The sequence below is a fragment of the Ornithorhynchus anatinus genome, chromosome 7 (genome assembly GCF_004115215.2).
Source record: "Ornithorhynchus anatinus isolate Pmale09 chromosome 7, mOrnAna1.pri.v4, whole genome shotgun sequence".
Lineage (NCBI taxonomy): Eukaryota > Metazoa > Chordata > Mammalia > Monotremata > Ornithorhynchidae > Ornithorhynchus > Ornithorhynchus anatinus.
The window spans coordinates 20,407,654-20,433,754 of NC_041734.1; the positions used below are offsets into that span (position 1 = coordinate 20,407,654).

At 47.2% G+C, this 26,101-nt stretch overlaps 1 protein-coding gene across 2 annotated transcripts in view; it reads left to right on the plus strand.

Annotated features, from left to right (window-relative positions):
- OSBPL1A (oxysterol binding protein like 1A) overlaps positions 1–26,101 on the plus strand; it is a 140,402-nt gene that overhangs the window by 7,351 nt on the left and 106,950 nt on the right. For both annotated transcript variants that reach the window (XM_029068555.2, XM_029068556.2), the window contains exons 5-13: positions 2,493–2,578; positions 4,330–4,474; positions 7,178–7,239; positions 7,323–7,367; positions 8,429–8,502; positions 8,621–8,684; positions 10,920–11,018; positions 12,810–12,935; positions 22,354–22,435. In XM_029068555.2, the coding sequence (XP_028924388.1) occupies positions 2,493–2,578; positions 4,330–4,474; positions 7,178–7,239; positions 7,323–7,367; positions 8,429–8,502; positions 8,621–8,684; positions 10,920–11,018; positions 12,810–12,935; positions 22,354–22,435 (783 nt within the window). The remainder of the gene's footprint in view (positions 1–2,492; positions 2,579–4,329; positions 4,475–7,177; positions 7,240–7,322; positions 7,368–8,428; positions 8,503–8,620; positions 8,685–10,919; positions 11,019–12,809; positions 12,936–22,353; positions 22,436–26,101) is intronic.

The window sequence follows — 26,101 nt, forward strand, 5'->3', positions numbered from 1 at the left end:
TCTGTCTCTCCCATCTCTAGGCTGCGAGCTCCTTGTGGGCAGGGAATGTCACTGTTTATTGTTGTATCGTTTCCCAAGTGCTCACTATTCCCAATATTGCTGTATTGTTTCCCAAGTGCTCAGTACAGTGCTCTGCACACAATAAGCCCTTAAATGCAACCGAATGGATGAATGAATGGACTGCACACAGTAAGCGACATTCGCTAAAATTCACCTTTTCTTCTCCATCCCTATCGTTACCTGCCTGTCTACTTGTTTTGTTTTGTTGTCTGTTTTCCCCTTCTAAACTGTGAGCCCATTGTTGGGTAGGGATTGTCTCTATCTGTTGCCCAATTGTACTTTCCAAGTGCTTAGTACAGTGCTGTGCACGCAGTAAGTGCTCAATAAATACGACTGAATGAATGAGTGTATGAATGGTTACCACACTGATCCAAGCACTTAGCCTTTCCCGCCTTGCTTAGGGCATCTGCCTTCTCACTGACCTCCCCGCTTCCTCTGTCACCACTCCAGATCATACTTCACTCTGCTGCCCAGAACATTTTTCTACCCTTGTCTAGTCCCCAAGAACCTCCAGTGGTTGCCCATCCACTTCCGCATCAAACAGAAACCCCTCCCCGTCAGCATTAAAAGACTCAATCAGTTCGCCCCCCGCCCCCAAAACGTTACCTCAGCAAGCTCCTCCTACAACCCAGCCAGCAGGCTTCACTCCTCCAAAACCAACCTACTCACTGTACCTCGACCCTGACTATCTCGCCACCAGTCTCCCTTTGGCGTGGAACTCCTTCCCCCTTTATATAATAATAATGGCATTTGTTAAGTGCTTTCTATGTGCAAAGCTCTGTTCTAAACCTTGGGGGGGGGGGTTACAAGGGAAGCAGCATGGCTCAGTGGAAAGAGCCTGGGCTTCGGAGTCAGAGGTCATGAGTTCGACTCCCGGCTCTGCCACTTGTCAGCTGTGTGACTGTGGGCAAGTCACTTCACTTCTCTGGGCCTCAGTTACCTCATCTGTCAAATGGGGATTAACTGTGAGCCTCACGTGGGATGACCTGATTACCCTGTATCTACCCCAGCGCTTAGAACAGTGCTCTGCACGTAATAAGCGCATAACAAATACCAACATTAATACAAGGTGATCAGGTTGTCCCACGTGGGGCTCACAGTCTTAATCCCCATTTGACAGATGAGGTAACTGAGGCACAGAGAAGTCAAGTGACTTGTCCAAAGTCACACATCTGACAAGTGGCGGAGCGGGGATTAGAACCCATGACCTCTGACTCCCAAGCCTGGGCTCTTTCCACTGAGCCACGCTGCTTCTCTTTTTTATCCGACAGACCCCTGCTCTCCCCATCTTAAAAGCCTGATTAACATCACATCTTCTCCCAGAGACCTGTCCCGTGTAAGCCCTCATTTCCCCTACTCCCTTCTCCCCTGCCCTGGCACTTGGATCTGACCCCTTTAAGCCCTTGATATTAATAATAATAATAACAGTGGTATTTGTTAAGCGCTTACTATGTGCCGAGGACTGTTCTAAGCGCTGGGGTAGATACAAGGCAGTCAGGTCCCACATGGGCTCACAGTCTCAACCCCCATTTTACAGTTGAGGTAACTGAGGCACAGAGAAGTTATTCACCCCATCCCTACAGCACATACATGTGTCTGTAATGTATTTATCCTAATGTCTGTCTCTCCCCGCCACCTGAACTGGGAAAGTGTCTACCAACTCTGTGATGTTATAGTCTCCCAAGTGCTTAGTACTGTGCTGTGCACACAGTAAGTGCTCAATAAATGCCACTGATTGATTACCAACATAATTGGTAGAAAGCAACACTTATAAAAGTCTTCATGTGGCTTTCCATTCTCTCTTGTTGGGCATTTCCCCCAAGGGATTTGTAAAGCGCTTACTATGCGCCAGGCACTCAACCAAGCGCTGGGGTAATCAGGTTGGACACGGTCTGTATCCCATATGAAGATCAAATTCTTAATCCCAATTTTACAGGTGAAGTAACTGAGGCACAGAGAAGTTAAGTGACTTGCCTTGGCAGCCAAGTGGCAGAGTCGGGATTAGAACCCAAGTCCTCCGACTCCCAGGTCCGTACACTTTCCACTAGGCCACGCTGCTTCTCCATGAACATCCGTGTGTCCGCTAAAATTAGAGAAAATGTTCCTGAGTTTCATTTCTAGCCCTTCTGCTTCTCCTTGTAAACCTGTTCTTTTCAGGGCACGTGTCCGCTAACTGTGTTGTATTGTGCAGTGCTCTGCATATAATAAGCACTCAAAAATACCATTGATCGATGGCTGGATTTCACTGTAGACAGCTCCATCCGTCTGCCCGTTCCAGGCTCAGAAACCACATCTAGAGTGCGTCTTTTTCTTTCTTTCGTTATTGTTGCATTGCATTCATCAACTTCATGTTGAAATTCGCTAGAGTCTTCATCAGTGACAGAAGAGTAGTACTTCTATTGACTTTTCATTTTTTTTTTGGTCCCCAACAGCGGTAGAAAAAACCCAACAAAGGAAACTTGAAGAATTGCTTCTGGCAGCCGCACGGGAAGGAAACACAGCCGAACTCACAGTATTGGTAAGCATCGGCCTCAATTTATTCTGTGGGTTGCGCGGTTAGCGAAGACCGTCCGTTCCCTGGAAACCATCAGCAAAGTAACACTTGGGGAGTGATCTGGGTAGAACGGAGAGCTCTAGAGCAGAAATGCAACAGAAGAAAGAAGGCCCCTGAAGTCAGTTATGAAACGGACTTTTTTTGATTGCCTGGGGTTGGGAGGCCATTCTTGAGTGTGTCTGTAGTGGAAGAAAACTGTTACCTTAATGGTTTGATTTCTTTTTTACTGAGCGCTTACTATGTGCATGACACTGTACTGAGCACTCGAGAGAGTACAGTATCACAATAGATACATTCCCTGCCCACAGCGAGTTCATAGTCTAGAGGGGGAGACATAAATAAATACATAAATTGCAGATATATACATCAGTGCCTTGGGGTGCTGAATGAAGGGAGCAGTTCAGGGTGATGCGGAAGGGAGTGGGAGAAAAAGAGAGGAGGGCTTAGACAGGGAAGGCTTCTTAATAATAATAATGATGGTATTTGTTAAGCACTCACTATATGCAAAGCACTGTTCTAAGCACTGGTGGAAATGCAAGGTGATTAAGTTGTCCCACGTGGGGCTCACAGTCTTAATCCCCATTTTCCAGATGAGGTAACTGAGGCCCAGAAAGGTTAAGTGACGTGGCCAAAGTCACACAGCTGACAAGTGGCAGAGCTGGGATTAGAACCCATGACCTCTGATTCCCAGGCCCGTGCTCTTTCCACTGAGCCACGCTGCTTCTCTTAATGAATCCAGGAATGCTCCTAGTTGCCTGTGCAGGATCCAGTGGATTAGGAAGAGGTGAAGGAGGAAAGTGCGATCCCATCAGTCTTCCCACCTTCTGTCCCTCAGCCCCCAAACTTCCTGAACTTCCCCAAATTCCTGTAGCCATCATATCCCTCTTGGCAACAGGACTCCAGACAGTGTTGGGTCCCGGGCCTTCAACTATTAATCAATCAGTTAATCATATTTATTGAAGGCTTACTGGGTAAAGAGCCCTGTACTAAACTCATATTATTACTAATAATGATTGTGGTGTCTGGTAACTGCCTTCTATGCCAAACACCCACATTTTCAGTCTTCACCAAATGCTGTTGATTCTACTTTTATAACCCCTCTAGAATCTGCCCGTTGCTCTCCATCCTGTCACCACACTGATCCAGGCCCATATCACATCCTACCCGAACTACTGTATCAGCCTCTTCCCTGCCTCCTGTCTCTCCCCACTCCAGACCATTTTTCACTTGGCCGCCCGGATCATTTTTTTTTTTTAAATGGTTCCGTGCATGTTCGTCTCCCCTCCTCAAAAGCCTCTAGTGGTTACCCATCCATCTCCGTGTCAAACAAATGGCATTAAGGCACCCAATCAGCTCTCCCCATTGTACCAACCTCCCTCCATCTCGTCTCTCGGACCGTCAACCCCTCGTTCCCGTCTTCCATCCCCACCTCACCCTCGGTCTGTTTGCCAGGCACCCTACTGAGGGCCGGGGTAGATGCAAGATAATTAGGTTGGACACAGTCCCTGTCCCAGTCTTAATCCCCATTTCGTAGACGAGGAACCCGAGGGCCGGAGAAGTGAAGCCCCTTGCCCGAGGTCTCCCAGCAGATAAGCGGCGGAATCGGGCTCAGAACCCGGGTCCTCTGCCTCCTAGGCCCGGGATCTTTCCACGACCCCGTGCTGCTTCCTTGCGCATTGGAGTTGGTTCCCTGAAACCGCCTCTCTGGTTTGCAGCTGAACAGTGCCACCCCGCCAGACGTGAACTGTTCGGACCCGCTGGGGAATACGCCGTTGCACTGTGCAGCCTACCGGGCCCATAAGCAGTGCGCGCTGAAGCTCCTGAAGAGCGGGGCCGATCCCGGCAGAAGAAACCAAAACGGTAAGTCCCGACAGCTCACTCCTCTCCAGCGATGGCATTTGTCGAAGGGCTCGCTGCCTTAGTGGCTAGAGCCCCAGCCCGGGAGTCAGAAGGTCATAGGTTCTGATCCCGGCTCCGCCACCTGTCTGCCGGGTGACCCTGGGCAGGTTGCTTCCCTTCTCTGGGCCTCAGTTCCCTCATTTGGAAAATGGGGATGAAGAATGGGAGCCCCTTGGGGGGATGGGGACTGGATCCAACCTGATTACCTTGTATCTACCCCAGTGCTTGGCATATGGGAAGCGCTTACCAAATAATAAAAATAATAATGATATTTCTTAAGTGCTTACTGGGTACAGACCACTATACTAAGCGCTTGGGAGAGTACAATCCAACAATAAACAGTCACATTCCATGCGCACAACGAGCTTAGAGTCTAGAGACGGTGAGGCAGACATCAATATAAATAAATCAATTACAGATAGGGACAGAAATACTCTGGGGCTAGGAGAAGGAAGGATCACAGGGAGCAAGTCAGAGAGACGGAGAAGGGAGTGGGAGAAAATGAAAGGCTTTGAATGGGAGGAGAGTAATTTTGGTTAGATTTGAGAAGGGAGATTGTATCAGGCCAGAGGCAGGATGTGGGTGAGGGGTCGGTGGCGGCGGGTTAGACAAGATCGAGGCACAGTGAGGCGGTTAGCACCAGAGGAGCGAATTGTGGGGTCTGGGTTGTAGTAGGACAGTAGCGAGGTCAAGTAGGAGGGGCCAAGGTGATTGACTGCTTTAAAGCCAATGGTGAAGAATTTTTGTCTGATGCCGAGGTGAATGGGCAGCCACTGGAGTTTTTTTTGAGGAGTGGGGAGACTCGTCCCGAACATTTTTGTAAAAAATGATCTGAGCAGCAGAGAGAAGTATGAACTGGAGTGGGGAGAGACAGGAGACTGGGAGGTCAGCCCGGCCGAGTAAGGAGTCCAAGGGAATTTATTGAGCGCTCACTGTGTGCAGAGCACTGTACTGAGCCCTGGGGAGCGTACAATATAACAATAGACACATTCCCTGCCGACAGTGAGCTTACAGTCTAGAGGGAGCTAAGTGTTCCCAATGCCCAAAGGGAACACAATTCTCGTCTAAATATAAAGATCTGAGCAAATTATTCCGAGACTACGTAACACGTTTCAGTTGATAAAGCCAAAGGTTTTGAGTACGTGTGAAGAAACCAGTCCAGACAGCTTCCTGGCGGGGAGTCCTGGGCCCATGATACCCTTGTCCGGGAGCTTGGTCCCAAAGATAGTTCTGAACTCTAGCTGTTGCCCCATGACCGCAGCTCAAAGCATAATCCAACATCCCCCAAAATGGAAAATCAGCGGCTGTGGGGAAGCAGCAGAGAGGCCTCTACTCTCAGGTCATCCCCCCCAAGAAATAGGGTGAGATTAGAGGTGGCAGAGGCGCGGAACTCAGGGGAGGGAGCTAAGTGTTTCTAGACTTTGGAGCCTATTCAGATTTTCAGTAGTCTGCCTGGTTCCCTGGGTCAGTAAAGAAGCAGCAGAGAGAGATGGGTTGTAATGATAATAATAATGATGATGATGGTATTGGTTAAGCGCTTACTATGTGCCAGGCACTCTACTAAGCACTGGGGCGGGGCAAACAAATGAGGTTGGACACAGTCCCTGTCTCATGTGGGGCTCAAAGTCCTAATCCCCTATTACAGATGCGGGAACTGAGGCCCAGAGAAGTGAAGTGACTTGCCCACGGTCACACAGCAGACAAGTGGCAGAGCTGGGGTAGAAAAGGCAGGGAAATGATAGGTGGTTTATGAGGTGGAAAAGAAGAGAGGATTTTTTCGATGGTATTTTTAGGTACTTACTATGTGCAGGCACTGTACTAAATGCTGGGGTTGGATACAAGCAAATCGGGGTGGACCCAGTCCCTGTCCCATGTGGGGCGCCCTATCTTAATCCTCATTTTACAGATGAGGTAACTGAGGCCCAGAGAAGTGAAATGACTTGCCCAAGGTCACACAGCAGACGGGTGGTGGAGGCAGGATTAGAACCCAGGTCCCTCTGGCAATGGGCCAAGCACTGTACTAAGCGCCGGGGTAGATGCTGGATAATCAGGTCCCACATAAGGCTCACAGTCAAAGTAGGAGGGAGCCTGAAGCCCCATTTTGCAGATGAGGGAACTGAAGCCCGGAGAAGTGAATTGACTTGCCCAAGGTCCCTCAGCAGACAAGTGGCAGAACCGGGATTAGATCCCAGGTCTGTGCTCTATCTACTGTGCCACGCTGCTTCTGTCTATACCAGCGTTGTGCCTGTATTGCACTCCCAAGCACACAGTAAGTGCTCAGTAAAAACCATTGATTTAATTCACAACCGAATGTGTCTTCAAGAGTAGTACTAATTGTATTGTTAACCACTTACTATGTGGTAAGCACCGGGATAGACGCAGTCTAATCAGATTGGACACAGCCCCTGTCCCACGGGGTCTCACAGTCTTAAGGGTAGGGAGAACAGATATTTAATCCACATTTTACAGATAAAGAAACTGAGGCACGGAGAAGTTAAGTGATTTGCCCAAGGTCACACTGCAAGTGAGTGATGGAGCCAAAATTAGAGCCCAGGTCTCCCCAACTCCCAGCCCTGCGCTCTCTCCATCAGGTCACGCTCCCTCCCATGAATGCGCATACTGACGGAGGCATAGAATACCGCTGTCTTATCTCATCTCTTACAGATCAGCGGCCCATGGACCTGGCCCAGGGAGCCGAAATGAAGCACATGCTCGGAGGTAGTAAGGTATGTGTGAGAGTGGGCTTTCGTCAATCGCAGATGTTGAGGGAAGAAAAGACACTCGATTAATAGGAAAATGTCTCTTACAGGTTTTCTACAAACTTCTGAGACGTTACGAAGGCCCTCTCTGGAAGGTACGTGTGTTTTAGCCTCCCGCCGACGTATCTGCCGTCGGAAACAGCATTTTGAAAGTGTTTCTGGAGTCTGGGGCGGTTCTGACAGAACTCTTGCTAAGTGGACCTGGACCAGGTGTTTGGAAAAGGAATGTTGTTGGGTTATGTGGTCTGCAATCTTCCTCCATTCTTGGACCCTAACCCAATTTCTCCAAAAGGGAGAACGCCTTTCCTCGGGGTGCATTGAGATGGGATTTGCGCTACCATAGAAATGATTTCCTTCTATTCTCAGGATTAATGTCTCTTCAGAGAAGGTAGTCGAAAGACGTATTTGCTCAAACAAACACACTGAATTTGAAGTGTGATAATGCTGAGGGGGTGTATAATAATAATAATAATGTTGGTATTTGTTAAGCGCTTACTATGTGCAGAGCACTGTTCTCAGTGCTGGGGTAGATACAGGGTAATCAGGTTGTCCCACGTGAGGCTCACAGTTAATCCCCATTTGACAGATGAGGTAACTGAGGCACAGAGAAAATGAAGCTACTTGCCCAAGATCACACAGCAGACAAGTGCCGGAGTCCGGTTTAGCACCCGGGTCCTTCCGACTCCCAGGCCTGACCTCTATCCTCTAAGCCACGCTGCTTCTCTCGTCTTCTGTAGGACTCTAGGAAGCCCCTGGTTGGGCAGCCCTTACACGCAGTTAATTGGAGTTCTTGATGTACTGAACTCTCCAGGATGTCAGAGAGCCAGTTTTGACTATAATTGCTATTGTTCTTTTATGATATCAAAACTCACATTTAGTCCTGGATCACGTGTTAATAAAAACTCTGGCCGACTGACCTCTGCGGAGCCCGCTATTTTGTTGTTAATGATAATAATTACGGTATTTAAGTGCTTACTATATGTGAGGCACTGCACGAAGCACTGGGGTGAATACATGCAAATCGGGTTGGACCCAGTTCCTTTCCCACACGGGGCTCCCAGTCTCAAATCCCCATTTTACAGCTGAGGTAACTGGGGCCCAGAGAAGTGAAGTTACAGATGGCAACTCTAAACCGTTCATCGTTTCCTCCCCACAGAGCTCAAGGTTTTTTGGTTGGCGACTTTTCTGGATAGTGTTAGAGCATGGAGTCCTCTCGTGGTATAGGAAACAGTAAGTTTTGAGACCTCACTGGTCGTGCCTTGTCATTTGGGAACGGAACGCTTCGGACAGAGATTTGATTCATCCCAACTGCTACCGGGAGGTAACAGTATTTCCTTTCTCTCTGAAGGGCTGATGCAGGGAGTAACGCTCACCGCCAAGGCTGCAAGCACTTGACCCAAGCCCTCTGCACGGTAAGAGAGGAAGGAGAGCGGAAACGATTCTACATTCCCATCCGGCCACGCTTTCCCGAGACCGCCGGGCTCTTGAAAACTCCATTCGGCCAAAGAAACTAGATGATCTCACCCACCCGTACCATTTCCAACCGTAATCTTTCCCTGTGGCCCCTTGGTCAATCAATCTGTGGCATTTACTGAGTGCTTTCTGGGTGCAGAGCACTGAACTAAGCGCTTGGCAAATAGACTACAGTAGCCCCTGCCCATATACAGTCTAGAGGAGAAGATTTAGACGTGAAAAGAAATTTCAGAGAGGGAAAGTGGAAGACTCTAAGGATTCGAGTGCTGAGGGGCTGCCAGTGGGATGAGAATCAAAGTGGTTAAGGGGTACAGACCCAAGTGTGTAGGCCGTGGCAGAAGGGAGGGCGAATTAAAGTGGGAATTCATTCAGTCATATTTATTGAGCGCTCACTGTGTGCAGAGCACTGTATTAAGTGCCTGGGAGACTACAGTACAACAGTAAACAGACACATTCCCAAACTAAAATGATCTCAAGGTCTCCAGCGGGTGGGGATACAGATTATTAACATAAAGAAATTACAGGTATGTACAGGAATCTATTTAGATATTTAATACCTATATTTAGATATTTAATACATACACCCATTGGCATCAAATCAACTCAAATGCCTGCAAACACAGACCCTTAGGATAACCAAATTAAAAAGAACGGGAAGGTGAGGCAGAGTACATTAAATCTTTTGAAGGCCCTACTACCAAATTTCTTTTGGGCTCACCTTCATTTTTTTTTCCCCAAGTTCTGAGCATGCGGATAAGGCCTTATTTTGGGGGCTGCTCTATGGCGTATAAGTGTCTCCTCAAGCTAGCTCGGGTTCAAATTTCAGCCCAAGTTAATCACTCAGTCGTATTTACTGAACGCTTCCTATGTGCAGAATGTTGTACTGAGCACTCAGAAGACTACAATATAATAATAATAATAATAATGTTGGTATTTATTAAATGCTTACTATGTGCAGAGCACTGTTCTAAGCACTGGGGTGATGCAGGGTAATCAGGTTGTCCCACATGAGGCTCACAGTCTTAATCCCCATTTGACAGATGAGGTAACTGAGGCATAGAGAAGTTAAGTGACTTGCCCACAGTCACACAGCTGACAAGTGGCAGAGCCGGGATTCAAACCCATGACCTCTGACTCCCAAGCCCGGGCTCTTCCCGCTGAGCCTCGCTGCTCCCGTGACAGAGTTGGTTGACACGTTCCCTACTGTGAGCTTACAGTCTAATTAAAAATGATTTGACATGTTGCCATTGTTCCTGACTAATTTGGGGGGAATTAATCAGTGGTATTTATTTATTGAGCCCATACTGTGTGCAGAACCCTGAACTGAGCGCTTGGGAGAGGACAGTACAACAGAGTTGGTGGGCGTGGAACCCTGCCTTCTAATGTTAGAATAGTCTTTTCTGGAAGTTTTTAAGACTAAGATAAACAGGGACCCGTCTGGGGTAATTCTAGTGTGGTCCCTCCAGTTAATAGACTGAGCTCAAGGATGTTTTCGGGCCTTTGATTCTGGGAATAATTATCTTTTTGAGTTCTTCTAGTGCTTTTATTTGTGCAGCATATTGTCACATAAGATTAGATTCTGTCATCCTCTTGATTCTATTTATCGTGATAATGTTGTCTTGTTTATCTTTCGTTCTGTTTTGCTCTGCCATATGTCTCGCCCGATTAGACTGTGAGCCCATCATTGGGCAGGGATGGTCTCTATCTCTTGCCGAATGGTACATTCCAAGCGCTTAGTCCAGTGTTCTGCACATAGTAAGGGCTCAATAAATACTATTGAATGAATGAATGGATTAGCTTCTTCCTAAGCATGCAGCCTATAATTCTGTAGGGGAGTATCGGATGTGTTTTAAGCCAGTGTTGAACGTGAAATTGTTGTCAGGCCCATGTAGCCAATTTTATTTTCAGATTAATTCCGTATATTTGGGGCCTGCCATTCTTTACTAGAGTGTTGTCAGTCTTCCGGTTAACTTCCATACTCCCCTCCCACTATGAACTTTCATTTTAAGGTTTCCCCTCTTTTTTCTTTCAGCTGTTTTCTCAAATTGTCCAGCAAGAGCAAACTGAAACCCATTTGTATTTCCAGAGTTTCACAGGCAGATATGTTCAGAGATGTACAGTGTTATAAGAGATTGGATGTTTCATGTCTACTACTGTTTTCCTTTTTATCTAAGGTAAAGTCCACTGACAGCTGCCTTTTCTTTGTTAAATGCTTCGATGACAGTATTCATTGTTTCCGAGTTCCTAAAAATAACCTTCAGCAGTCGAGAGAGGTAACTTTTCAGATTCAAGCTCCTTTTTAAAAAAAAAAATAGCTATAAATTTGGGGGCAAACAGAATTTCTCTTGATTTAATTTGAGGGACGTTGAAGTCTTGCTGTGGGGACGTCTCTTGGTCTCGTCAGACCTGGAGACGGTAGAAATGATAAAAAAGTTGTGGTCTTCTGTTTTTTGTCTTTTGTTTTTAATCTAGATCGTGTAGGTAGGTTTTTTCTCCCTTTTTACAGGTATTTTTGGCCCATGGAAAAATCACCATTGGGATCATTACAATGATTTTTTTTTCCACATCTACTTTTTTCCACCAAATGCTTTTTGCAATTTTTAAGTTATTATTTTGGCACTGTAAGGAGCACATCAGTGGTTCTTTCTGTGTTTTGTGCTCAGCAAAGATGTACGGCGGCTAAAGTAACTGGCGACTCAGCGGCAGAGTTAAGATTTAAGGGGTTGGTGGCTCCCATAGACTGTAGTATTTACTGAGCACTTACTGCATGCAGGGCTCTGTACTGAGTGCTTAGGGAAGGACAGTACGGTGGTGTAAGTAGAGACGATCCCTGCCTGCAGGGAATATATAGACTAGAGGGGGAGTATTTTGCCTTCAAGGTGTTGGCTTGGAGTAACTGTGAAAGAAAACCAGACCACATTTAGGTATCTCTGTGCCTTTCACAGTAAAAGTTCAGTATTTTGAGGATTCCAAATTCTAGAATCTCAAATCTTGGCTCTGTCCAGGTTAAATCTCATTGTATATCTGGATTAATCATATTTTACCTCATATTGTTTTTTGAGGTGGTCAGACTCATGTCATCTGTTTACCTTTTTTCATTATTAACCATTGGTTGAGCATTTCTGATGTGCAAAACACCATATCGTAAACCGGGATTATCACATGGAATTCACGAAAAGCAATGTATAAACCTTGATATTATCTCTAAAAGCTTAGTGAAAACACATTCATCTAGTAATTTTTGTCCCTCTGGTAGTCAGTTTCTTTAGGGTGCCTGAATGACACTGTTGTCCTGATAATCCTGTACGACTGTCCTAGGAATGATGAGAATTTGGAAATGAGTTTTCTTTTTCAAATGCAACTAAAACAAATTCTCATCTGAACCAAGGTCGCAAGTCATTTTTTTAAAGTAAACTATTGTTTCTGATGCTGGTATTGATTTACTAATAAAAATAACAGTGGTATTTGTTAATAATAGTGTTGGTATTTGCTAAGCATTTACTAAGTGCCAAGCACTGTTCTAAGTGCTGGGGTAGATAGAAGGTAATCGGGTTGTCCAATATGGGGCTCACAGTCTTCAGCCCCATTTTACAGATGAGGGAACTGAGGCACAGAGAAGTGAAGTGTCTTGCCCAAGGTCACACAGCTGACAAGTGGCAGAGGCGGGGTAGGAGCCCACGACCTCTGACTAAGCTCTTACTGTGTGCCACGCACTGTACTAAGCGTTGAGGTAGATGCACGCTAAGCAAGTCTGACACAGTCCCCCATCCCACATGGGGCTCCCAGTCCAAAAAGGAGGGAGAACAGGTAGTGAGTTTCCATTGTACAAATGAGAAAACTGAGGTGCAGCGCCTTGAGGTGACTCTCGCACGCAGACAGGTGGCAGAGCCGGCGGGATTAGAACCCAGATCCCCCTACCTGCAAGCCCTGGCTCCGTCCATTAAGGCCAGGCTGCTTCCCCGATTTTCGTTCTGCTGCTTGTTGTTTCCTACTCTTCTAGGATGCTCAGATTGCTCTTTCGTTGCTCTGAATGGTTTTTTTCTCAATACTCGGTTTGCTTTCAGAGCTGGATAGAGGCCATAGAAGAGCACTCCGCATACAGTACCCACTACTGCTCCCAGGACCAGCTGAGCGATGAGGAAGAGGACCAGGATGGCATCTCGGCAGGAGATTTGAAAGAATCTCTGAAGGTAAATACCGGGTGGGAATCTGAAATCCATCCGCGCCTCCATCCCTAATTGCGTGCTCTTACCAAGAATTATAAAACCTGTGGGAGTCCTTTCAGATCAGCATTCATTGATTCAATCGTGTTTATAGAGCACTTACTCTACGCAGAGCACTGTACTAAGCGCTTCCCATCACGGGAGTGGAAATGCTATTTCTCTTCTCTTGCTTTATTGTTCCCTTGATGTTTTGGTGGTCTGGATCACCCCGATTCCTTTGTCTTCTTCTGTATGATGTCTTGAAGGTGATACTGATAATAATTGAGGTCTTCATTAAGCATTTACTATGTGTCAAACACTGTTTTAAGTGCTGGGATAGGCACAAGGTAATCATGTGGAACACAGTCTCCATCCTACATGGGGCTCACGGACTAGGTAGGAGGGAGCAGCCCTGTTTTACCAACAAGGGGACTGAGGCCCAGAGAAGTTAAGTGATTTCGCCCAAGGTCACACAGCAGGCAAATGACAGAGGCGGGATTGGAAACCAGGTCCTCTGACTCCCAGGCCTCTCCCCTTTCCACTAGTCCACGCTGTACTATTCCGTCGTACATATTGAGCGCTTGATGTGTGCAAAGTACTGTACTAAGCGCTTGCGTGGCTCAGTGAAAAGAGCCCGGGCTTTGGAGTCTGAGGTCATGGGTTTGAATCCCGGCTCTGCCACTTGTCAGCTGTGTGACTTTGGGCAAGTCACTTAACTTCTCTGTGCCTCTGTTACCTCATCTGTGAAATGGGGATTAAGACTGTGAGCCCTGTATGGGACAACCTGATTCCCCTGTGTCTTCCCCAGCGCTTAGAACAGTGCTCTGCACATAGTAAGCGCTTAACAAATACCAACATTATTATTCAAAGCCCTTCTGAGAGCGCACCTCCTCCAGGAGGCCTTCCCAGACCAAGCCTTTTCCTCTGCCCCTCCCCATTCTTCCTCTCCCTCCCTCTGCTCCCCTCCCCACAGCACTTATCTATATTTCTATATATTATTTATTACTCTATTTTATTAATGATCTGTGATTCTATTTATTGCGATGGTATTGATGCCAGACTGCTTGTTTTGTTTTGCCGTCCGTCTCCCCCTTTTAGACTGTGAGCCCGTCGGTGGGCAGGGATTGTCTCTTGCCGATCGTACATTCCAAGCGTTTAGTTCAGCGTTCTGCACACAGTAAGCGCTCAATAAATACGGTTGAGCGAATGAATAATCGCTGCTTGAACTAAAAGAAACTGTCTGCTCTCCTTCTCCAGTAGAGGGGGCATGAAGCATTTGACTGAGGCTTTCTATAACCTCATGGCCGGTTTTGCGTGTGAATAATAGAACCCCAGTGATGGACCTCCAGATCTTTGGTTATTTAAAACCGCTTGTAATCTGCCCTTTTAAGAGATAAAGCGGTGAATCGGTATTCTGAGATTCCCCCCTCCCCCACCCACTGGGGTCTTCAGTGCCCACATTAATTGATTCATCGATCCGGGGAAGCTCACAATCGTTCAAAGGAAACGGAGCGTTTTGGGGGCCGTGCTCTGGGAAAATGCATCTGGTACACGTGGGAATTCAAACTTGGTGAACCACGAAAGGATGGCGAATCAGAAGTCTGGACCCTAAAGCAACCGAGGCAAGACGAATACGTTGAAACTCATCTTTGGTCTCCGGTTTTTACCTGAAGGAAAATGAGTCGATAACCTCCAGGGCACTTAGGGTTAAATGATAAAAGTTTAAATTGTTTATAGTCATGTCTGTCTCCCCATTTAGACTGTAAAGCCATTATGGGCAGGGAACATGTTTGCTAGGCCTGTTGTATTCTACTCTCCCAAGCGCTTAGTACAGTGCTCCGCATACAGTAAGCGCTCAGTAAATACCGTTGATTGATTGACGTTACACTCTCCCAAGAGCTTAGTACAGCGTGCTGCATACAGTAAGGGCTTAGTAAATACCGTTGATGGATCGATCACATTACGGTCGGACTGAGGACTAGTGGACTTGGTTTATAAAATCATCAAAGCATTTTGTCCAGGGAGTCTGTGGGAGAAATCTAATCTAAGAGGGTGGGCGATGAGAAAGCCTAAGAGATTGTGGCTGTGTCTTATCAGACGTGACCCGTTGACTCCTACAACGATCCAGTCCGTACACTCCGCTTCTCTAACGCCAACCTGCTCTCTCTACTTTGACCTTGATCCCTCACCCGCGTCCTCCCTTGGGCCTTGAACTTTCCCTCCCCCTTCACACCAAACACTCCCGCCCTCGCCTCACCTTCAAAACCCCTCTCGAATCAAATCCCCTCCATGATGTCGTTCCCAACTAAGTCCTCATTTTCCCCCCTGCATCCCCACCTCTAGACTGTAATCTTGTTGTGGGCAGGGAATGTGTTAACAATTAATAATTCAATGCAATAATTGACAGTTATTAACAATAATTGTGGAATTAGTTAAGCACTAAGTGCCAGACACTGTACTGAGCGCCGGATTGGAGCTAACAAGTCAGAGTGAACACAGTCCCTGTCCCATGTAATGCCTCACAGTCTCGATCCCCATTTTACAGATGAGGTAATTGAGGCCCAGAGCAGTGAAGTGACTTGCCCAAAGCCACACAGCAGATAAGTATTAGAGCTGGGATTAGAACCCATGGCCTTCTGACTCCCAAGCCCATGCTCTGCATTGTGCTCTCCCAAGCATTCAATACAGTGCTGTGCACACAGTAAGTTCTGCAGAAATATGATCGACTGATTGTGCTCTCAAGGCACTTCAGATGTGAGACTGTGGGAAGCCTTTCATCCAGTCAAGATTGAACACAGCTACCGACTCTATCATACTGTCTCCTCCCAAGCGCTTAGTACAGTGGTCTCCCGACAGTAAGCGCTCAATAAATACCACAGCCTGATTGATGGGTTGACACAGATGACCTCATCAGATCAGAGTCCAAAATGCACCTAAAAATAGACGTATTTTCAAAACCCTGAGCAGCATAGATTCAGAAACTGGACGAGGGAGATCTTGAGTCCCGAATAAGTAAGTTCTTCCCCCGTCGGGTGATGTAAGGAAGATCTCTTAAGAGGGCAGCTACCAAAATAGGTCAACACCGGCTGACAGATGTGTTGGGAATCCTCCGTGAAAGGGTGATCTGGATGAGGAAGTCGTTCTCTTCTGTCCGCTCTAAGCAGATTTTACGGTCTGAATGGGACGAACATCCACCTGCCCGGTGATAATCTGTCCATTGGGTTGGTAATGGGAGAAGTGATTAAAGAACCTCTCTTATTACACTAATAACCCCATTCTTGTTCTCCCTAAATCCATTCATCAGCTTTAGAGCAACACAAACACTGAATCCAGTGTAAAATAGGCACGACAGATGAATCCCCTGCAACTGACCTAGTAAATATCTTTTCAAACCAGTCACTGATTGAACGGTGAATCTTTCTTAGAGCATGTAAGGCAGTCGGGTATATGAATGAATCAGTCAGTGGCACTTAATTGAGAGCTTTCTGTGTGCTGAGCACCGTATCGACTGCTTGGGAGAGTACAATGCGGCAGGGTTGGTCGGCAGGTTCCCTGCCTACAACTAGCGTACAGCCTTGAGGCAGATGCTAATAAAGCTCAATAATTCATAGATATGTACATAAGTGCTGGAAGGTTGAATAATAGTAATGTCCTAAGGTCACAGATCCAGTATATAAAATATTTGTTTATATTAACATCTGTCTCCCCCTGTAGACTGTGAGCTCAATGTGGACAGGAATATGTCTGCTGTTGTCTCATACGCTCCCAAGTGCTAGGTACAGTGCTTTGCAAACAGTGAATCCTCAATAAATACAATCGAATGAATGACTCCATGCCAAACAATAGTGATTGCCTCAGTCCATTCAAAGTTCATATCCCACACAGAGTATAGATTTTGGCAAAGAAACCATCTGCTTTCATCAGAGAGAGAAAATGAGAAGCTAAAACATGGGTGCGTAGCAGAAATTACTGAGAAATATCTCTCTTCGGTTCAGGCATCGACGGATGAAAGGTGTCATGTTTTGGTTGCCGTTCAGTGCCCGGAGAGTTGCCCGGTCTGGTTCTCTTTCGGGCGGAGTTAAGCGCTCCAGTTTGAGGGGTCAACGTATTGCTGTTCTTTTCCTGTTTTCCGAGAAGGCCTTTGGGGGCATCCCTAACATGGCAGCATGAATAATTCGGCTGCCGCTGAGCTAAGCTGACTTCATTAGGGCTTAAACATTTTATGATGTGAAATTGGAGAGGCTGATGTTCACCTGTGCCCTCTTGAAGGAATCAGATGAAGCCATCCGTCTGACAGGAGAGGACTCCCTGATTGAGCCAGGGGAATCCTGCTTGAGGGTAGATTCTGTGGGCCAGCGTGGGGTACTAGGTGCTCTACGAAGCGCTTGGGAAAGATCAGTACAACAGAGTCGCAGACCCGCTCCCTGCCTACAACGAGCTTACAGGCTAGAGGGAAGCAGATAGGACGCAGTCCCTGTCCCATGTGGGGCTCCCCATATAAGTAGGAGGGAGAACGGGAATTGAATCCCCATTGTACAGATGAGGAAACTGAGGTACAGAGGAATGAAATGACTTACCCAAAGTCACATAGCAGGCAAGCAGCAGAGCAGGCAAGCAGCAGAGAAGGCCATCTCTGGACTGTAAGCTCCTCGCGGGCAGGGAACGTGTCTACCAACTCGGTTATGTTGTGCTCTCCCAAGCGCTTAGTACCGGGTTCTGCACGCAGTCAGCACTCAACAAACACGACTGACTGAAACCCATCGAGCATAATGGTAATAATACTAATGTAGGTATTTGTTAACCCTTACCCTGTGCCAGGCACCGTATTAAGTGCTGGGGGAGGTACAAGCTAATCAGGTTGGACACAGTCCTGTCTCCCGTGGGGCTCACATTCTCAATCCCCATTTTCCAGATGAGGGAACTGAGGCCCGGAGAAGTGAAGTGACTTGCCCAAGGTCACACAGCAGACAAGTGGCGGAGCTGGGATTAGAACCCAGGTCCTTCTGACTCCCAGGCCTGGGTTAATAATAATGTTGGTATTTATTAAGCGCTTACTATGTGCCGAGCACTGTTCTAAGCGCTGGGGTAGACACAGGGGAATCAGGTTGTCCCACGTGGGGCTCACAGTCTTAATCCCCATTTTACAGATGAGGGAAATGAGGCACCGAGAAGTTAAGTGACTTGCCCACAGTCACACAGCCGACAAGTGACAGAGCTGGGATTCGAACTCATGAGCCCTGACTCCAAAGCCCGTGCTCTTTCCACTGAGCCACGCTGCTTCTCTAGTGGACAGTGGGTTCTGTCCACTACTGCACCTCCGCTCTGCTGTGTGACCTTGGTGAGTCACTTCACTTCTCTGGGCCTCCGTTCCCTCATCTGGAAAAGGGGGACTAAGCCTGTGAGTCAGCACAAGGTATCTACCCCCGGTGCTTAGAACAGTGCTTGGAACATAGTAAGCGCTTAAAAAATACCGTCACTATTATTATCAACGGCACATACCCAGTTCTCCCTTCCCCACCCATAGTTTACGTAGCCATTATTTACTTATATAAATATTGGTCTTCCCCCTTTAGACTGTAAGCTTCCTGTGGGCAGGGAACATGTCTACCAACCCTGTTGTATTGTACTCCCCTGTTGTATCATACTCTTCCCCTCTTCAAAACCCTACTTAAAACTCACCTCCTCCAAGAGGCCTTCCGAGACCGAGCTCCTCTTCTCCCTCTACTCCCTCTGCCACCCCCCCTTTACCTCTCCGCAGCTAAACCCTCTTTTTCCCCTTTTCCCTCTGCTCCTCCACCTCTCCCTTCGCATCCCCACAGCACTGTACTCGTCCGCTCAACTGTATATATTTCCATTACCCTATTTATTTTGTTAATGAATTATACATCACCTTGATTCTATTTAGTTGCCATTGTTTTTACGAGATGTTCTTCCCCTTGACTCTATTTATTGCCATTGTTCTCGTCTGTCCGTCTCCCCCGATTAGACTGTAAGCCCGTCAAATGGCAGGGACTGTCTCTATCTGTTGCCGACTTGTTCATTCCAAGCGCTTAGTACAGTGCTGTGCACATAGTAAGCGCTCAATAAATACTATTGAATAAAATACTATTGAATGAATACTCTTCCAAACACTCAGTACAGTGATTTGTACTGACAAGCAGCATGATCTAAGGGAAAGAGCACAGGCCTGGGAGTCAGAGGATGTGGGATCTAATCCTGGCTCTGCCACTCATCTGCTGGGAGACCTTGGGCAAATCACTTTACTTCTCTGGGCCTCAGTTCTCTCAACAGTATAATGGGAGTGAAGACTGCGAGCCCCGTGTAGGACAGGGACTGTGTCCAATCTGATTAGCTTGTGTCTACCCCAGTGCTTTGAACAGTGCTTGACCCATAACGCTTAATAAATACCATAGTTAGTAGTAGTAGTAGTACTAATTCATATTTATTGAGCATTTACTGTGGGCAGAGCACTGTACTAAGAGCTTGGGAGAGGGCAGTACAACAATAAACAGGCACATTCCTTGCCCACAATGAGCTTACAATCCACGCAAAGTGAGTCCTTAATGAATAGCACTGATGTACTATAGCCAGTGGACCCAGCTGATTGGCTAACGTCACCTTGGGCTCATCTTGGGTCCAGCTGGAAATCGGTAATTTCTCCGCTGCAGACTTCTGGTTATGGTGGGAACATTAGCCTGCATTTGATCAAATGGTGTAGAATCGAACAACCAATGGTATTTATTGAGCACTGACTCTATATAGGATACTGTACTAAGGGCCTGGGAGAATACAATCCAATGGAGTTGGTGCACAAGGAATAGTAGCAATATTGTCAGGATTCCAAAAAGCCTGAACTAGGAATTAATTCCCATTTTTGAGATTGTCAGCAGACCCACATGGGCTTGATCTTGTCACTCTTCTTTATAGCGAAACGAGTGTGCTCATTTCCGAGTTATTTCAAGACTAAAACAGTTTGCCCAGTGAACTGGTGGTGCAGTCGAGTTCAATCTGGGACCTCTCGTGAATACGCCAGAGAGAAAACGTGATTCTAGCAAGTCTCTGATGGAAAAGGGAACTCTGGTTTTTGCATCGAGAGAAGGAGTTCTAGAAGGTAGCTAGTCCACTGGCCAAGAGGATGAAATCTCTATTCTTCCTCTTTTAAAATTCCTCCTGGCATGGGAATTTTCCTTATCGGGCCACTTAGGTGAGGGCTGAGAGGAAGAGTTGATTCTCTTTTCCCGACTTCTCGTTCCCCCCTCACCACACCCCATCTTGCCCCTCTCTAGCCAGCCTACACACTCTGCCGTGTTTGCCTCTCTCTTTCTGTCGACCCCTTGCTCATGCCTTCCCTTCTTTCCCGCACTCCCTCCCCTTCCCTTCCCATCCGGCAGACCTCTACACTCCCCCATCTTCGAGGTTCTCCTGAAATCACATCTCCTCCTGGAGGCCTTCCTTGATTCATTTCTTATCTCCCTACTGCATAACCCCACAGCTATCACTTAAGCATGTCTGCATTACCCATGGACCCACTCCACCACCGTTGCACTTTATATACATATTCATTCAGTCGCATTTGTTGAGCGCTTACCATATGCAAAGCGCTTATCTTTATACTTCTTCTCCCATTCTGCGATTTTTGTCTGTCACTTACTCCTCGAAGGTCGGGATCATGCCTACTTACTGAATTATAACTTCTCGGTGCCTCAGTTACCTCATCTGTAAAATGGGGATTAAGACTGTGAGCCCCACATGGGACAACCTGATTCCCCTGTGTCTACCCCAGCGCTTAGAACAGTGCTTGGCACATAGCGCTTAACAAATACCAACATTGTTATTTTACTCTTCCAAGCATTTAGTACAAATCTCTAGACCGTAAGTTCGATACAGGCAGGGAATGTGTCAGTTTAGTAAAATCAATTGCATTTATTGAGCGCTTACTGTGTGCAAAGCACTATAGTAAGCGCTTGGCCGAGTACGCCCAAATGGCAAACAGACTCATTCCAGGCCCACAACGAGCTTGTTATATCGTACAGTCCCAAGCGCTTAGTACAGTGCTCTGCACACAGTAAGCACATAATAAATATGATTAACCGACTACTCTGCACTCGGGAAGCACTCGCTAAAAACTGTTTATTGATTCTCAGATTTTTCAGCTGAAATCTGCTGATGGTTTACCGACGCTCGGAATATGAAATGACGTTTAATGTTTAGAAGGGCATTGCCATACTTTGGAATCGCCGTGCCGGAAACAATCAGTCACATTTATTGAGCGCTTACATGCGCAGAGCCCTGTACTAAGTGCTCGGAAGAGGACGAAATAGAATTGGTAGACCTGTTCCCTGCCCACCATGAACTTACAGTCTAAAGGGGGACTAGGCATGGAATCCATGCTACACGTATTCAGGGGGACCATAAACTCCTTGTGGGCTCTCGGAAGGAGAGGGGGAATCCCTTCCTGGAAAGGGAAGGCCATGAAGACAAGCCCAGATAGTGCTGGAGGATGACTACCTCACCCAAATGACATTACATCCATCGAGGGAGGATGCCACCGACAGTGAAAGCCAGAAACATTGGGCGTGTCCGCAAGAAAGAACTCTAGACTGTAAGCTTGTTGTGGGCGGGGAATCTGTTTATTGTTAGATTGTGCTCTCCTGAGCACTTTGAACAGTGCTCTGCACACAGTAAGTGCTCAATAAATAGGATCGAATGAGTGAACTCTACTTTTGCAGTTGACGTTAGCACCCGCTTCCTTTCTCTCCACGGTTTCCAGCAACTGTCCGACTTGTTGGGTTTTTCCATTCCGCGCATCATGGAGAAGTCATTGCTCTGCCTCCCTGCTCAATCCGCCTCAGAGTGTAGGACCGGAAGGCAAGGGACCCAGGTTCTAATCCCAGCTTTGCTACTTGACTGGTGGGTGACCTTGGGCAAGTTACTTGACTTCTCTAAGCCTCATCTGTAGACGAGACTGTGATTCGTGTTCTCCCTCCCTCTTAGACTCTCTCAACTCCATGGAGGCCAGGTACCCTGTCCGATCTGATTCTCTCGTATGTGTCCCAGTTATTAGCATGGTGCTTTGCACCAAGTAACGGCTTAATAAAGGCCAAGGTTACTAATTTTATGAATGGGTAGGGGACAGTTTAGAGACTCGAAACCACTTTCATATGTAAATCACTTCTAGGAAGTGGAAAGGCTGAGCATAAATCACAAGATTTTTAATGTTCTAACCCTCTTTTCCTTCCGGTATGGAAATCTAGCAATTGGTGTTTAAATTGGCCCTTTCTGCATGAAAATCCTTTGAGTCATTTTAAGACCGAAACCAAGTGAAATTACTGATTGGAACCATTAAGGTTCAGTGCGTGCAAAAGACTTCATTTTTCAGTGTTCTTTACTCTGATTTTATTTCCAGAATGCACAGGCGTGCCAACAGAGACTTGATGAAGAGATTTCCACCTTTCTCAAAATGATAAAAGAGTGTGATACAACCAAAGGTAAAACCAATATTTTTATTATAAAATATTTTAAGAGCTGCTCACTGTTGAAATTCAGGCATAAGCTGTTGCTCAGTATCGTCAAATCATCCAGTTGATTTTTGTTTGTCACTGTTTCATTCCTGAAAACCAAGTGCTTTTTAATAATATTAATTAGGGATGATTATGGTTTAGGGGCTGATAAGCATGCTTTAATTTTCTTAGGAGACTATTTTTTCAAAGAAAGCGGGATGATTGAAACAGATCTCTTGAGGTTTGAATAGTCTACTAGTATTTCCAAGAACCATATACAATACAGAGATAAAATATTGAAGCTTGTGACCCGCCTGAAACTTTGCTAATCTCGATGTCTTGCCCTCTCGGTATTAAGAGTTCGATATAATAGGTGGGTGAATTGCTCCTTTCAAAATCAAGGAAGCTGGTGTAAACAGGAGAAGAGTTAACAGTCCTACCCAATGAAACACATTCATTCATGCATTCAGTTGTGTTTACCAAGCACTTACTCTGTTCAGAGCACTGTACTAAGCGTTCGGGAGAGTACACTATGATAATAGACAGACACATTTCCTGTCCACAAGCATCTTACAGTCTAGAGACCAGCTTAGTCTTAGGCATATGCTCTATCTTCCTGAGCTTCGTACATGGGTAACATAGCTATATTCAGACTTCAGGCATATTCTGAGATCAGCATCACATACACTGATGAAAGGCTGAGGTGTGACCCTAAACTTAAAAGCCACTTGATTTTTCCAAGACCCCAGAATGAAAAAGAGAGAGAGAGAGAGAGAGACCCTTCCAGGGCCTGAATTGAAATGTCTCTTCTTTTTGTCTCTCTCTTGCTTCTGATAATAATGTAAATAATAATAATGGTGATATTTATTAAGCACTCTACTAAATGCTGGGACACAGCATAATCGACGTACACATAAGCCCTGCCCCTCTTAGGGCTCACTCTTAGTAGGAGGAAGAACAGATATCGTATTGTAATCTCCCAAGTGCTTAGTACAGTGTTTTTCACCCAGTAAGTGCTCAGGAAATAGGATTGAATGAATGAGTCCCCATTTTCCAGATGAAGGAACTGAGGTCAGAGAAGGTCAGCGACTTGCCCAAGATCACATAGGCAAGTGGCAGACCCGGGGTGATGATGATGATGATTATTAGTTATGGTATTTAAGCACTTATTGTGTGCCAAGCACTATTCTAAACACTGGGATAGATACGAGATTATCTGTTTGGACCCAGTCCCTGTCTCCCATGGGCCTCAGAATCTAAATAGAAGGGATAAGGACTCAATCCCCATTTTTGCAGATGAGGAAACTGAAGCCCAGGGAGGTTAAGTGACTTTCCCAGGGTCACCCAGCAGGCAAGTGGCCGAGCCCTTGATTAAAACCCGGGTCCTCTGACTCCCAGGCCCGGGCTCTTTCCATTAGGCCACGCTGCTTCTCGGGGAAAGTCCTATGCAGGACAGGCTTGTAGATGATACCGAGGGGGATTTGGGCGTAGCTTAGCCGGGCTCCCGGTTAACCCCTGCTGAAAAGAGGCTCTCTATTCTCCTTACCCTGCGATGACAGTTCAATCTCATGGGACTGTTGAACAAGCTCCATTCCAGAACTGAACTGTAGAAAGACCTGAGGCAGGTCGCACGGATTTCCGAGAACAAAGGAGGTTTGATTTCACTGCCAAGAAACTGTGCCAAAGAACCCAGGTTCACGTGTTCCTAAGAGGAAAACCAGTGCCCACAGCCCACTTCTTCTGGCTGATGTAGCCTGCCGGGGACTTTTCAGAAAGGAAGACCCGAAATAGCTTGTGTTCGCCGGATCTCCTAGGCTCTCAGCCCGAGCTCTTCGGCGGCGTTAGGAGTAAGGAAAACTGTGGGTTCTTAACATCGGGGCAACTAGCCTGAGAGTCAGTACCAGAGACCAGGGTCGGCCCTTCCTCCGAATCGCCATTGGCTTAGGTGTGCCGTCGCGTGCTTGTTTCGGGATAAGGAGAAGAGGCATTTTGGTCTCGATGCGGCCACCAAAATCAGGTCTGGGAAATTCGATTTCGTCTGAAGGATGGCTGTCAGTCAAAGGACCAGATAATGAGAGCTGACTGTGGGTGGCGCACTGTGCCAGGCGCTTGGGAAAGGACAGTACAACAGAGCTGGTAGACAGGATCCATGGCCATGAAGAGCATACACCCTCCAGGGGGAGATAGCCGTTAAAATAGATTACACATAGGCCAGATGGTGGAGCGTAAGAGTATTTACAGAAGTGCCGTCTGGGGACTGGGATGAGTATAACAATGGCAACTAAATAGAATCAAGGCGATGTACAATTCATTAACAAAATAAATAGGGTAACGAAAATATATACAGTTGAGCGGACGGGTACAGTGCTGTGGGGATGGGAAGGGAGAGGTGGAGGAGCAGAGGGAAAAGGGGAAAATGAGGCTTTAGCTGCGGAGAGGTAAAGGGGGGATGGCAGAGGGAGTAGAGGGGGAAGAGGAGCTCAGTCTGGGAAGGCCTCTTGGAGGAGGTGATTTTTAAGTAAGGTTTTGAAGAGGGAAAGAGAATCAGTTTGGCGGAGGTGAGGAGGGAGGGCGTTCCAGGACCGCGGGAGGACGTGACCCAGGGGTCAACGGCGGGATAGGCGAGACCGAGGGACGGCGAGGAGGTGGGCGGCAGAGGAGCGGAGCGTGCGGGGTGGGCGGTAGAAAGAGAGAAGGGAGGAGAGGTAGGAAGGGGCAAGGTGATGGAGAGCCTTGAAGCCTAGAGTGAGGAGTTTTTGTTTGGAGCGGAGGTCGACAGGCAACCACTGGAGTTGTTTAAGAAGGGGAGTGACATGCCCAGATCGTTTCTGCAGGAAGATGAGCCGGGCAGCGGAGTGAAGAATAGACCGGAGCGGGGCGAGAGAGGAGGAAGGGAGGTCAGAGAGAAGGCTGACACAGTAGTCTAGCCGGGATATAACGAGAGCCCGTAATAGTAAGGTAGCCGTTTGGGTGGAGAGGAAAGGGCGGATCTTGGCGATATTGTAGAGGTGAAACCGGCAGGTCTTGGTAACGGATAGGATGTGTGGGGTGAACGAGAGGGACGAGTCAAGGATGACACCGAGATTGCGGGCCTGCGGGACGGGAAGGATGGTCGTGCCATCCACGGTGATGGAGAAGTCTGGGAGCGGACCGGGCTTGGGAGGGAAGATGAGGAGCTCAGTCTTGCTCATGTTGAGTTTTAGGTGGCGGGCCGACATCCAGGTGGAGACGTCCCGGAGGCGGGAGGAGATGCGAGCCTGAAGGGAGGGGGAGAGGACAGGGGCGGAGATGTAGATCTGCGTGTCATCTGCGTAGAGATGGTAGTCAAAGCTGTGAGAGCGGATGAGTTCACCGAGGGAGTGAGTGTAAATGGAGAACAGAAGAGGGCCAAGAACTGACCCTTGAGGAACTCCAACAGTTAAAGGATGGGAGGGGGAGGAGGCTCCAGCGTAGGAGACCGAGAATGATCGGGGTCTAGAGACCCCGTGCTCTACCCCTGGCGGCGTGCTGCCGATCGGGCCTGGAAGTCCGAGGACCTGGGTCCGGCTCCACTGCTCGTCTGCTGCGTGACCTTGGGCAAATCACTTCACTTTGCTAGGCCTCAGTTTCTTTTATTCATTCCCCCATCCCGACTCCACAGCACTTAAATACATA